Source organism: Trichechus manatus, unplaced genomic scaffold, assembly GCF_000243295.1.
Source record: "Trichechus manatus latirostris isolate Lorelei unplaced genomic scaffold, TriManLat1.0 scaffold00056, whole genome shotgun sequence".
NCBI classification, from domain to species: domain Eukaryota; kingdom Metazoa; phylum Chordata; class Mammalia; order Sirenia; family Trichechidae; genus Trichechus; species Trichechus manatus.
The window spans coordinates 9,619,199-9,633,903 of record NW_004443992.1 but is presented as its reverse complement, the minus strand read 5'-3'; the positions used below and the strand labels follow the sequence as shown (position 1 = coordinate 9,633,903).

The 14,705-nt window shown below is 43.2% G+C and overlaps 1 protein-coding gene across 1 annotated transcript in view; it reads right to left on the bottom strand.

Annotated features, from left to right (window-relative positions):
* KIAA2012 (KIAA2012 ortholog) overlaps positions 1-14,705 on the bottom strand; it is a 134,408-nt gene that overhangs the window by 34,711 nt on the left and 84,992 nt on the right. Inside the window, exon 14 of the mRNA XM_023732997.1 lies at positions 5,082-5,219. Coding sequence (XP_023588765.1) covers positions 5,082-5,219 — 138 coding nt within the window. The remainder of the gene's footprint in view (positions 1-5,081; positions 5,220-14,705) is intronic.

Sequence of the window (14,705 nt, the reverse complement as noted above, 5' to 3'; positions counted from 1 at the left end):
CCACAGATTGGGTTTTACCACATCCAATCCCTTCTTCCTTCTTTCCCTGAGTCACACAGGCTGTTTGCAATCTCACCTCCCAGAAGTCTCCATAACAGTGGTTCTCAACCCCTGGCTGCACATTAGAACCATTTGGGAGAGCTTTACAAAATATGATTCCCAGGATCTAATCCCAAACAACAGAAGTCAGACTCTCTAGGGTTGGGGCATTTTTGAGGCTTCTTGGGTGATTCCAATATGTAGCCAGGACTGAGAATCACTGATCTTTCAGAATGTCGGAAGAGCAGCTCTTTAGGACTCTAACATAGTGGGTAGAGTCAGTGACCCAAGTAAAGCCTGGTGTTTTTGATGAAGATTTGGATGTGAGATTTGACATGTAGGGGCCCTGGAAGTCTTTCCTGGTTACCTTCATCGTCCAGTGACAATTATCTTTCCACTTTGTTACCAAATACCCAAGCTGCTTTGGGAAGAGACATTTCATTAATTATCTGCTAATTTGTCTGACACTTCCTTTAATTCCCCTCTGAGTTTCCTCACTCGGTGGCTTTTTACCCTGTGTGTTTCTCAGTTGTTAGCTTAGTGTTTGCAGCTGATGAGATATTCTGGCATGAAAAAGCTAGAGCAGGTAAGTCATTTTCTTTCTTTCGCATTCTCATTTTAGAGACAAAGCATATTTGGCCTGGTACAGTAAGAAAATTCATCCCCGAATAAATTGGAAGTTTTTTTTTTTAAAAAAAAAGCATTATGGGAAAAATCTGCCTGAGTCGTAGTACATATAACTTATTTAGAAAAGTCGTAAATTTCTTTAAAAACCCCTGTTTTTAAGGCCTTTTAATCTAACAGAAAATTAAATTGAAAGGGAGAAACAAGCTCCTTCCTTTTGAAGAATCTCAAAACTGAGAAGGATAAACCCTCAGTCTTAACAACACGCAGTTATGAGGCTTCAGGGGCAAAGAATATTCTTCTCATTTCACAGCTGGGGAGACAGAGGCAGAGAGAATCAGAGACGTGAAGAGAATCTTCTCTTGAGTCTCTGTTAGAAAAAAGAAATGGTCTTAGTTTGGAATTCTGTCCATTCAGTTGTAAATTGTTCAGAAAAGTGTCAAAAAAAACTATTATTTTTAGATATATGAGCACATGTATGAAACGACATTTGTCTAAGGTCATTCATTGCAACAGATTTGAAACAACCCAATTCCCATCAATAGGAGACTATCAAATAAGTTATGGTAATATACAATAGAATACTATACAGCTGTTTAAAAGAACAAGGCATCTCTTTTTGAATTGATATAGAAAGAATTCCAATATAAATTAAGTGAAAAAAGCAAGACTCTGAACAATAGAATATGCCATCATTTGTATAAAGTATCTGTCTGTCTGTCTATCTGCTTATCTATCTACCCCCTCTCTCTTTCTATCTATTATCTACCTACCTACCTATCAATCACCTGCCTATCTATGTATTTATCTATCTGTATTTGCTTATATGTGTATAATACATCTCAGGAAGTGTACACAAGAAGCCAGACACAGTAGCTGAATGGCTGGGAAACATACCCTCTATACTTAAAATTTTAAAAAATCATCTGAGTATATTTCAGATTCAAAATTTTAATTAAAAAACTAAAGGTAAATAAAATGCTGTCATTTTTACTGTGAGTTACAAATGCAGTGATTAAATCAAAACACAATTACCGGAAACACACGTAATAATACTTGGTGGATGTTATGGATTGAATTGTGTCCCCCTAAAATGTGTATCAACTTGGCTGGGCCATGATTCCCAGTATTGTGTGATTGTCCATCATTTTGTCATCTGATGTGATTTTCCTGTGTGTTGTGAAATCTTACCTCTATGATGTTAATGAGACAGGATTAGAAGCAGTTATGTTAATGAGGCAGGACTCAATCTACAAGATTAGATTGTATCTTGAGTCAATCTCTTTTGAGAGATAAAAGAGAGAAGCAGAGACAGGGGGACCTCATACCACCAAGAAAGTAGTGCTAGGAGCAGAGAGCGTCCTTTGGACCTGGGGTCCCTGCACTGAGAAGCTCCTAGGCCAAGGAAAGGTTGATGACAAGGACCTTCCTCCAGAGCTGATAGAGATGGAAAGCCTTCCCCTGGAGCTGGCACCCTGAATTTGGACTTCTGGCCTCCTGGACTGTGAGAGAATAAATTTCTCTTTGTTAAAGCATCCACTTGTGGTATTTCTGCTATAGCAGCACTAGATAATTAAGACAGTGGATGAGCAAAGCAAACTGAGGGCCTGCAAATCCAAATCCCTGCTCTGTTATTCTGGCCAGGTCATTTGCTCTTCATCTGTTCATTCAGCTATTGAACATTTATTGAGTGCCTGCTGTGTGCCAGGTACTGTGCTAGGTGTTAGGGGCACAAAGATGAAAGATCCATATGTAAGCTGCTCACTGACTTGTGGGGAAACGGCCAGAAATCTCATGGTTGCAATGCAGTGTGGTAAATGTAGTGACAGATTATGACAGGTTCCTGCAGGGCCTCATGGGACGTGAGGCTAAATTAGGCTGGGGAAGGCTTGTTTACCAGTGGACATGGTGCTAAGTCTTGCAGAGAAGGGATGATAGGACAATTCCAGGCAGAGGAAGCAGCATGTGCTGGTGAGGGGTAGACTGGTGTGGCTGCAGAGAGGGGGCATGTGTGTGCAGGGTGAAATTAGACCCGAGGCAGCTCTGACCTGTTGCAGTTTGGATTTTGAAAAAATTGCATTCATTATATTTTTCTGCTTGTGAAATAAATACATCTTTGATGCCAGGATTATAACCTGAAGGCCAATGGGGACACATTAAAGAATTTCAGACAAGCCAGTGATATGACTAGCTGTATTTAGAAAGTGCACTGGCAGCAATGTAGTATTATAGGCCTGGTGGGGGAGTGGGGGGAGTAACAGACACTTTAAAAACACGAACTACAGTGTTGAAACCAGAGTATGAGAGATAGTTTCCCTGAGAAGGGGGGTATAGGTCCTGAAGTCAGTTTCTGCCCTATAATCCTAACTCCTCCCATTTCACACCTGATAAATGTGGGAGTAATGTAACCACCCGAGCCTCAGTTTCTTCAACTGTAACTGGGGATCAAATGAGTGGTTTTAAGTTCTCGTCTGTCTTTGGAAAACATTCCACCAGTCCTGCCTTCCACTCGCGTGCATGGCCCCCTATCCGAGCATGGTACTTAAGGTTCACGGCAGACTTTCTCAGGGAACTGCTGGGAGGAGGGAGGAGCGTGGTGTGCAGGAGTCAGAAGTGGTGGTGTGAAAAGGAAGGACTGTAAAGTGGGCCTTAGGGATGCCAACACCTTTCCCTCTATGATACTGTGTCAAAACTGCTGAATGAAAAACTGTAACACGAAAGCATTATGGGCATTAAGTATACAAAAATTATTGTAAAATTCTCCACTCTGAATTCTGCAGTTTTTCAATCTCCATAAATAAATTCTTATCTCATTTCCTTAGCAATGTCCACTTTCCAACTTACTATATACTTTGCTTATTTCTCACGTTATTTCTGTTTTTTGCACTAGACTGGAGCAGAGCAGGGATCTTTATTTTGCTTGTGGGTGTATCCTAAATGCCCAGAAAGTGTCAGACATATATTTAGTAGTAAGTAGGTGTTCAAATATTGCTGAATGAATGAGTTGTGATGGTGATGATGATATGTCATCCTGGGAATATAAACTAAACTGTTACTAGGGGGAAAAAAAGGATAGATTCACTAATATAAGTAAGGAAGCATGGCAATATTTTTTGAATACTTGCAGCAAAACATCTTTTGTTGCCCAGAGTCATTTCCTTCTTCTGGTTTTCGGTACCCTGTCTTCCTTTGTGAAATACCCCTCCCCTCCCTACTCATCACTGTGGGTCCAGGTTGGGCCAATCAGTGTATTCCACTCCTCTGCCCATGGCATTTATTTAGGCGTGGGCATATGACCCAAGTCAGGCCAATGAGATTCAGTTCTGGAATGACCTGGAAAATAGAGGCTGGTGGCCATCTTGCCACCATGGGGTAAGAACTTATCTGAGAGGAAGGAGAGGAAAGCAGATCCAGCCATGGAGAGAGACAGATTTCAGGCAAATGTATGATTCTTAGTCAAAGTCCCACCTAGCAGAGCTAGGGTTGCGGTAGCCCAGAGAAGATTTAATCTGAGAACTCTGGTTAAATCTGCATAATTTATGAAGTCCCTGCCATCTAGTGCAATAGATAGCACCGCCATCAAGTATTTGGTCTCCCCTCCCATGTTTCTGTCTTTCCTAGTCATTTCCTACCAATTGCTTGGGACATTGTCCTCCAGGGCAGTCACCTCTGAGATCCTTCCAGTTTCTTTGTCAGTTTCTTTGACTCCATGGCCATTTATTTCCAGTTCAGTAAACTCCAAGGAGTGCAAAGAATGGATAGGAAGAGGGCCCTGAACCAGAGGGCTGTGGGATGAAAAGGGCGGGTCAGTTCATGCAGCATTTAGCGAGCACCTTCTGTGTGTTAGCTGCTGGGGCGGAAGGGGGTATCACAAAGATGGACAAATGACATCTTCCCCACAGGAGCTGTCAGTACCCTTAACTAGAAATGAAGCTGAGCTTGGAAGATCAAGGGACTCTTAACAGAACAGAAAACAGGGTTACAACACCCAGAAGAGGATTTGCAGTTGATGTCTAAATAGTTAACTAAGGGAATCAGTCCTCTGAACAGCTGGAAGATGAGTTCTACCAAGTTACAATTGTAGAACAGTAACAATTATTTTAGCTACTGTCAAGATAAAAGGAATTATATTTGCCTATCTTATGAGTTGGTTCAAGGTTATCCTTTCTCCTCTCTGCTCTCTGTCCCCCATAACACAAACCAGGCACCCAACTGATTTGTCCTCGATGGCTGGCTGTGATTACTGTCCTAATTTGTCCTTTTTTCATCTGCTACAAACTGCCTATTTTATGTCTCTTCTGATAAAGCGGGTGCTCTGAGGGACTTCTGAAGCTGTGTTTGCACCATGCAGAAGTGTATTAACTGGAATTCCTGTGTATGCGTCTGTAAAACCCCTCGTCTTCTCAGTGTGAGATCACCTTCAGGAACGGCGTCATGTTGATGTGCAGCTTGCGCGGGTAAAATTCTTTTCTGTTTGAACATATCGGCCCTTTATTTATACAACTTTGAGGCTCTCCTGTCTTCTGAGCTGCTGCCTCCAAGGACTGCTGGGATCCCTGTGAAGAGAAACAGAAAGCCTAACTTTCACTGGAATGATATACAGTGCGACAAGAGTTAGTCCAAATTCCCAAATATTTATAGAAAGCAATTTTTCATCTTTGGAACACTAATAGTAACACCTATTTTTACCATTGGAGACCTGGGGGCTCATATGTGTAGGGAATAACCCAGGAACGGTTATTCATTCATACCTGGGGGCTGTGCAATGGGGAAGTGAAAAGAGTGATTTTATTATGTGCCAGGGTTTTACATTATCTCATTTAATCCTCACAACAAGCCTGTGAGGCAGGTATTGTTGTTCCCATTTCACAGATGAGGATATTGAGTCTCTGGAAAGTTAAGCAATGTGCCGAAAGCTACACAGCTGGGAAATGGGCAGAGCTGAGATCATCCGCTCAAGGCTACTTTTTAATGAGGTCCTTTTTTAAAAAGCTATACTTATATAGCTTCCGTGGGGTTCCTGGGGGGCACAAATGGCTAACACACTGGGCTGCTAACTGAAAGGTTAGCAGTTCAATTCCACCCAGAGGCATCTCTGAAGAAAGGCCTGGTGATCTACTTCCAAAAAATCAGCCATTGAAAATCCTATGAAGCATAGTTCTACTCTGTAGCACATGGGGTCGCCATGAGTCAAAATCGACTCTATGGTAACTGTTTTTGTCATAGCTTCTATGAATGGTTATCACATCTGCCTTGCAGCAAATAAGGCTATGGCATGATTCTAGTTTATTTCCAAGCTGAAGATGTACTTGATGTGTTAGGAATAGTGATTTGAACAAATGTAGCAGAGTGGGAAGAAGGATAGGTTATTAAAGGACTCTGGAGGCCCTGGAGCTTTCCGATCCTTTGGGCCATGCTCTCTGCTAACATCACAACGTGCACACAGCGTCACATTTCAGAGCACTACATGTTGGATCTGAAGTTGTCCCCTAGCCCACACCCCACACGGAGACCTTGGAGGTCTTTCTAAGATACAAATTGGACCACATCACTCCTCTGTTTAAGCCTTCAAAGGCCATTGCCCTCAGGATGAAGGTCAACCCACTGAAGAAGTCCCGTCCTGCCAGCCCTGGACTATCTCTCTAGCCTCATTCAACAAATATTTATTGAGTGCTATTCTCTGCCAGGCAAAGTGGATACAGCAGTGCACAAAGCAGATGAAAATCTCTGCCCCCATGGCTACTGCACATTCATTCCACTGCGAGGGAAGAGAGTTTAAACAAGGAAGCAGAACATTAGTTATGTCTGAAGGTGATTCGTGATACGGAGAAATATAAAGCAGGAACAGGGGATAAGGAGTAGCCAGGATGGAGGTGGAGGCTGCAATTTTAAACAAGGTAGTCCAGGAAGGCTCCACAAGAAAGTAACATTTGAGCAAAACTCTAAAGAAGGTGAGGGAAGGTTCCATGTGGCTATCTGCAGGTAACATTTAGCTCACTGTGTGAGTAGCAAGTGTAAAGGCCCACCATTGACACTGAACTTTCAACATCTGGGACAAGGCCCTTCTTTCTGCTGGGAACACTCTCACCACTTCTTGTTGCCTTCTAACTCCTCCTTCTCCTTTGGCCTGGCTCATCTGTGCCTCCCATGACCTCCCAGAGCACTGAGCACATTCCATCATTGCCCACAACGATTGCTCATCTCTCCTCCCCATTAGATTGTAAGCTCCCTGAGGGCAGGAACCACAGCTGTCCTGTTCCCACTGCATCACCAGTGACTGTCAGGGTCTGGAAACTTGTACACACTTGAAACATACTTGTTGAACAAAAGACTAAAAAACACGTGAGTGAATGACATCGTGGGTAAGCTATGTGCTATGACCCACCTCAGTTAAAATGAGGAGAGGGCCAATGAAGACATCTTTGCAGGAAGTGTGTATTGCCCTCGAGAGGTCTGTCCTCTACATTGCACTGGCTCCTCATTCCCAGAGAGAAGTGTTATTTTCCAGGGCTGATTTGCTGGGGTCATGTACATTAGTCTGTCATGAGATCATTCTGGTGTGGATTTGATCATTTCCATATTTTCTAGAAGACTAAGTCTTGGATGTTTGTCTCTCTGGACCATCATAAAGTCTCCCTCCTGATAGCGTTTATATTACTTTTAAGCATTAATGGTGGATTAACAGTTGGTAGGTTTCTGCAGGCAGCCATCATTCCAATGAACACCCACACCATTTTCCTTTGTTTTAGAATGTAGTTAGAGATAAAATTTTTCTGGACAAATGCATATCCAATTTTTTGTCACCTCAGCCATGTATCTAATTAGCTTCTTAGAATGAGATGGTCCCACCCCATTTCTAGATAAAATGAAAGCACTTGGTCCAAACTAGAATCAGACAAAGTGTTTCAAGCTTTCTAGCCTCCAAAATCATGCATGAATCACTGGATGGAATAATAGACATCGGACAATACTGACTTGAAGGAAATTTCTCCATTATTCCCAAGAGAAGTTTTTGTGTTAGGCTAGAGGACAAAAGTCAAAACCAAGACCAGTTCCAAAGGCTAGAATTGCTTTCTCTCTTTATGTGGGGTTCAGATTGAAGAATGGGGAGTTGAGAGGCTCTGAGACAAGTTCCTCCAAATCACTTTTGACAAAATAATTCTCTTGACTGTATGGCTCATCTCCCTAACACTTAGCAGCCATCAATTCTAGCCTGGTGGCATGTCGTAGGTGAAGGTTTTATAGCCACTGGAATGTGAAGTACTGGTTTTGCCTAGTATGTTCAAGTGTTCTAACAAACAAATAATAGTGAAAGGGGAGGGCGTCTGGGAGATGGGAGGAAATAAAAAATTAAACATGTAAAAAGGATTCTGAAAGGCAGTGATAAGAAAAGAAAAAGAAAATTGAAACCAGCAAGAATGCCATGTGCTTGGGTGGTTTTTCATGTATTCATTAAACTGGTATTTATTGAGTGCCTACTTTGTGTAAGACAAATAAGCATATACACACGTGAGATGAGGATTTTAGACAGTGATAAATCTATGAAGACGGTGAAATGGTGATAGGATGGAAAGTGATAGAGGAGGGGTTGGCAACTTTACACTGGGTGGTCAGGGAAGACTTCTCTGAGGAGATGACATTTGAGCTGAGAGCTGGCGACAAGAAGGAGCTAGCCCTTGAGGATCTATCTTTAACAGTCAGTGTCATCTGTATCTCTGTGCTCTGATTATTCAGAGAGAGAATCAGGCAGAGGTTCTTTGAAAAGGAAAGTGGAATTCCTGATTTCTAGGCCTGTTCTGCCTCAGCCCTCTCGGCTCCATCCTTGACCCCGTGAGGCGTCCTTCTGTTTCCTGAGTGGCAAAGTAATCATAACTGGTACTGGCAGCTCTTGGGGTATGTTGAGAGCTGAGAGAGAAAAATGAATGGTGAACAGGAGTCAAGGTCTCTGAAGGTGTAGGAGGGAGAAGAAAATGCAAGGTTAAATGGAAGGGAAAGAAAATGATGAAACTAGAAGGAAGCAGAGAAACCTGAGCTTTTTTGTTTCTTTTATGTGCACACCTTGGTGGGACTGAGGGAAGGGTCAAGGGTGAAATGTTTAACCAAAAACCACTCATTCCTTTACCTACATTGTATTGTAAATATTTTAATATATTTATGTTCTGCTAAAAACACCTGGAAGCCTTTCCCTTCCCTAAATGAAACAATAAAGATTAATGAGTTAATTTGGTAAAGCTGATTTGAATTGCACGGAAGGCATTGCGTAAGTACTTGGCATTTAAAAAGTTATCTGACATTTAAAAGGAGACGACAGTTAATGAATTCAAGAGCTAATCTTATACTCTGACAGGGTGAGCCATGGAAAATCCTGGATTATCATCTTGCTGTAAACATAATGTTTTTCTGTTGAAAGCCAGCACAAAAGAGAGCTGTGGGCTGTATACAAACACACACATACACACACAATGTAGCAAGACATAACGAGAATGTCTCTTAAATAAATATCTTATCATTTCTTTTCTTTCTCTTGGATTATATTACCAGAGCTACAAATCCAGGGAGGAAACCTTCTCCTTAATAATTTTTCCTCCTCCTTTCAACTCGTGTAGTTTGAAGAGTCCCTACCATGGGTTGGCTCTACAAACTGACAATGGCAACTCTCACCTTAAAAAAGAGGGGAGAGGTGGTTCAGTGGTAGAATTCTCACTTTCCATGCTGGGTTTCGGGGTTTGATTCCCAGCTGATACACCTCAAGCGCAGCCACCATCCATCTATCAGTGGAGGCTTGTGTGTTGCTATGATGCAGGTTTCAGAGGAACTTCCAGACTGTTAAGGATTGAATTGTGTCCCCCCAAAATATGTGTTGTAAATCCTAATCTCTATGTCTGTGGTTATAATCTCATTTGGGAATGGGCTATGGGGCAGTTCTACTCTGTCCTGTAGGGTCACTATGAGTCCTAACTGACTCTGCAGCAATGGGTTTGTTTTTGTCTGGTGTCTTTGTTGTGTTAATTGACAGGATTAGAATCTGGTGTCTCTTAAATGAATCTTCTTTGAGATATAAAAGAGATTAAACAAGCAAGCAAAAGAAGCAGAGATTGCCCAGGAGCAGAAGCTAAAACAGACAAGGACCTTCCTCCAGAGCCAACAGAGAGAGAAAGCCTTCCCTTAGAGCCGGCACCCTGAATTTGGATTTCTAGTCTCCTAAACTGTGAGAAAATAAATTCCTGTTTGTTAAAGCCACCCATTTGTGGTATTGCTGTTATAGCAGCACTAGATGACTAAGACACAAACTAAGACAGAATAGGAAGAAAGTCCTGGTGATCTACTTCTGAAAAATCAGCCAGTGAAAACCCTACAGATCACAATGGTCCAACCCTGTTGTGCATGGAGTCGCCATGAATTGGGGGGTGACCTGATGGCAGCTAACAACAACAACAACCTCAAGAAGGACATGAGATTCTAAACCCAACCAGCTAGATCTCTACCTGTGGGACACACAGAGCCACCAAAGATTACGATCTGTCCCACAAACATCTCCCAGGCCCTCCTCTTTACTTTTCCTACTCCTTTCTAATTGAGGTTCCCATATTTTGTAGCTGCAGCTTAATGGCTCCAAGAAGAGCTATTGTCCCTCATTAAGAAGACTGCAACACTCTCGCTGTCTAGCTGCCTCCCACGCAGCTCACAACTTCATTCTGCCTGAGAGCAAGCTGCCAAGAATCTCTGGGAACCTGCGGGCAAGCTGAGCTGGAGGAATAAAACAGAGGGAAGGAGGGCCTTTGTAGCCAAGATCTGAAACGTGCTGGGGAACACACCCCGCCATTATCTTAACGCATGGAGAGTGGGTGGGGGAGGTCTTTGCTGAAACCCTTATGTGGTCTATCAAGTTGTCACATCAAACCTCTGTGCATACAGCGAGTTTGTTCCCTCCTGTGAGCAAACAAAAGGGAAAGAGTCAGTCTCTCCCTTGGACCACCAGGCCCCCCTCCTTGGCTGAGAGTCTGTCTCTCTTTCCCTCAGGGTGCTCTGAACCCCTGTAGGGATGGGTTAGATCTGAGAGATTTAGTCTCTGGGGAGGCTGGGATTCCCAGCTGCCCCCTCCTGCCACATCCTGCTGGGGTAGGGGACTGGTGGATCAAATCCTGGAAAGGCCCACTCCGGCAAGAAGCTATGGGCTGAAGGGTTGAGCAGGGTTTCCCTGCCTCTGGCCTTCTCAGGCTCTGTTATTTTTTGCTCATGGCAGACTGTGGAAATAAGAGTGGGTAGTAGGAATGGGGACAAAGGTGAGGCTGGGTGAGGGCATGGAACTCTGCTGGGCTCCCTATGACTGAGCTGCCTGGGGAGTGTATCTGAGTGGTCCAGGGGCTTCGCATACACCATCAACCTCAGGCTAACTTTGTTTCTTGCATAGACCAAGAGGCAGTCGTTTGAACAGAACAAGGTGATACTGCATGGTTTAAAATCAGGAAAGGTATGCGTCAAGGTTGTATCCTTTCACCGTATTTATTCAGTCTGTATGCTGAGCAAATAATCAAGAAGCTGGTTTATATGAAGAAGAATGCGATAGCAGGATTGGAGGAAGACTCGTTAACAACCTGCGTTATGCATGACACAGCCTTGCTCGCTGAAAGTGAAGAGGACTTGAAGCACTTACTGATGAGGACCACAGCCTTCAGTATGGATCACATCCTCAACATAAGAAAACAAAAATCCTCACAACTGGACCAGTAAGCAACATCATGATAAACAAAGAAAAGATTGAAGTTGTCAAGGATTTCATTTTACTTGAATCCACAATCAATGCCCGTGGAAGCAGCAGTCAAGAAATCAAATGGTGTATTGCACTGGGCAAATCTGCTGCAAAAGACCTCTTTAAAGTGTTCAAAAGCAAAGATGTCACTTTGAGGTCGAAGGTGCGTCTGGCCCAAGCCATGATATTTTCAATCACCTTATATGCATATGAAATCTGGACAATGAATAAAGAACACCAAAGAATTGATGCCTTTGAATTATGGTGTTGGCGAAGAATATTGAATATACCATGGACTGCCAGAAGAAGGAACAAATCTGTCTTGGAAGAAATACAGCTAGAATGCTTCTTAGAATCGAGGATGGTGAAACTTTGTCTCATGTACTTTGGACATGTTATCAGGAGGGACCAGTCCCTGAAGAAGGACGTCATGCTTGGTAAAGTAGAGGGTCATCACAAAAGAGGAAGACCCTCAATGAGATTTACTGACACAGTGGCTGCAACAATGGACTCAAACATAGCAATGATTGTGAGGATGGTGCAGGACCAGGCAGTGTTTTGTTCTGTTGTACGTAGGGTCACTATGAGTTGGAACCGACTCAATGGCCCCTAACAACAACAACAACAAAGGTTTCCCAGGCCTGGTGGAGGAGGAGACCTCCAGCTCTCAGGTGGCCAGATGGAACACTCAAAGTCTCAACTCGTCAGTCTATCTTGCCTATATGGCCTCTTTTGGAGGACCAGAAAGGACCCCAAACCATGGCATGGTTCCACCCACCACAAGTCTGCCCAACAGTCTATGTGCCAGTTAGCTGGGTTCGTCCTGGTCATCTTAGCCACCTTAGATGTCCTGGATGATGTTTTATGTTCTAAAGATAATTTGGTGCTGTTGAAATGGGCTGAGATGACCGTTTTGGAGGGTTCTACAAGTAGGCATGATGGAGATAGTTTGGCTGGTAGCCAGAGAAGAGCTTTCTTTTTCCCTTCCTCTCACAAATTTTGGCCTCCATATACCTTTTTATGTGTCAATTCAGTGAAAGGAGATTTTACATCCTCCTGAGTATTTACTAAATTAGCTCTATAGCTAGCAAACATTAGACCAGGAAGAGAAATGCTGACGTCACTAGTCTTAGCTTTTGTGATGGACTCATTTGGTAAGTTTCGCCAAATCATTAATCTTCCTGTGCCTCAGTTCCCCTATAAAATGGGCCTAACTTCACTATTCTCCACAGGGAGCTTTCGAATAGTGAAACCCAGGACTCTTTAATTCCAGGGCTTCTACTCTCTGGAAATAAATCTTATCCGAGAAGTCTAATTGATATTGTCCTCAGTTTAATTACGTGCTTTGTTGACACAACAGAATCATTATTTATCTGGCTGAGCAGGAGCTGGAAGAGAAAAGTTTTAAGCCAAAATAGTTATCTCTTCAGCCCCAGGGGAGATAGAACCCAGCTTGAGATAGAACCCAGCTTTTTCTGTGAGGGGGTGTCTGGCTGTATTCAGGCTGGAAGTCTGCCTGTGTTTCAGAGATGATACATCCTATTTTAACTGGGAGATGGGAGGTGGTGGGGTGCAGGTTGGCAAAACTGCACAACCCCCCAGCTCCTTCTAATCCAGAACTTCATGGTGTGACTCCTTATTTTATTAGGTCTGGTGTGACTTTTCCAGTTTGGCAATCTGAGAGACAGGGAGTCTCAACTTGCAAATGGATTCCACTGAAAAAAAGTCATTTTAAATCAGTTGATTTTCACTAGAAAAAATATGTTACCCATGGTGCTTTGATTTCCACACTGGCTCATGAAAGCTCATCTAACCCACAATTTTGCTGGACTCTGGAGTTAACACTAGCCTTAGTACTGTGGTTCCAGGTGCCAGGGACAGCAGAGGGCTAGAGGAAGAGAAAGAAAAATGTCCTTTCCTGGGTACCCACACTTTCATGTGTTTCTCCACCTCTGGGTCCTCTTGTCATCTGACTTAATGAGTTTTCCTTGGCAGCTGTGTGCTGTGGGGGTAGGGGCCCTGCTGGATACAGTGCTCCTAGCCCCCAAATTCCCTGCCTCCCCTCTTCCCCAGGCCTTCAGCTACACTCCCTTAGTAAATTCACATCGAGATGTTAGAAACCCCATGGAACCTCTAACAGGTAGAATTTGAAGCAGCCAGCATGGAAGGTATTTGGTGGGACAGGGATGGGGAGGAAGTAGGAGGGAACAGTAGGTAGTTTGTCTCCTAGTCCTCCTTTAAATTATTCCTGCTTTTCAAGCTTCTCCTTTTCCATGTCTGCACCCTCAGATTGCATACAAGCTCCAGCTTCTGTTTTATATTAGCTTTCAAGGCAGAGCATGGGGGCATAGAGTAATAATAATTATTTTAATTTATTAGGGGCAACCTGGAGGCACAGTGGTTAAGAGCTTGGCTGCTAACCTGCTAACCAAAAGGTCGGCAGCTTGAATCCACCAGCTGCTCCTTGGAAACCCTATGGGGCAGTTCTACTCTGTCCTATAGGGTCGCTATGAGTTGGAATCAACTTGATGGCAACGAGAGGGTTTGGTTTTAGTGCCAAGCGTTGTGCTAACCCCCTTTCATATGTTATTTCATCTAACGAATCCTTGCCATAACTGTGCTCATGAGGAACCTGTGCATACACCAAGAGGCAGTCATTGGAACAGAGTAACGGGATATTGAGTGGTTTAAAATCAGGGAAGTTGTGTGTCAGGATTATACCCTTTCACCGTACTTATTCAGTCTGTATGCTGAGCAAATAATCAAGAAGCTGGTTTATATGAAGAAGAATGCGACAGCAGGATTGGAGGAAGACCGTTAACAACCTGCGTTATGCCGATGACACAGCCTTGCTCGCTGAAAGTGAAGAGGACTTGAAGCACTTACTGATGAGGACCAAGGACTACAGCCTTCAGTATGGATTACACCTCAACATAAAGAAAACAAAAACCCTCCCAACTGGGCCAATGAGCAACATCATGATAAACAAAGAAAAGATTGAAGTGGTCAAGGATTTCATTTTACTTGGATCCACAATCAACGCCCATGGAAGCAGCAGTCAAGAAATCAAATGGTGTATTGCACTGGGCAAATCTGCTGCAAAAGACCTCTTTACAGTGTTCAAAAGCAAAGATGTCACTTTGAGGACGAAGGTGCGCCTGACCCAAGCCATGATATTTTCAATCACCTCATATGCATGTGAAAGCTGGACAATGAGTAAGGAAGACCAAAGAAGAATTGATGCCTCTGAATTGTGGTGTTGGTGAAGAATATTGAATATACCATGGACTGC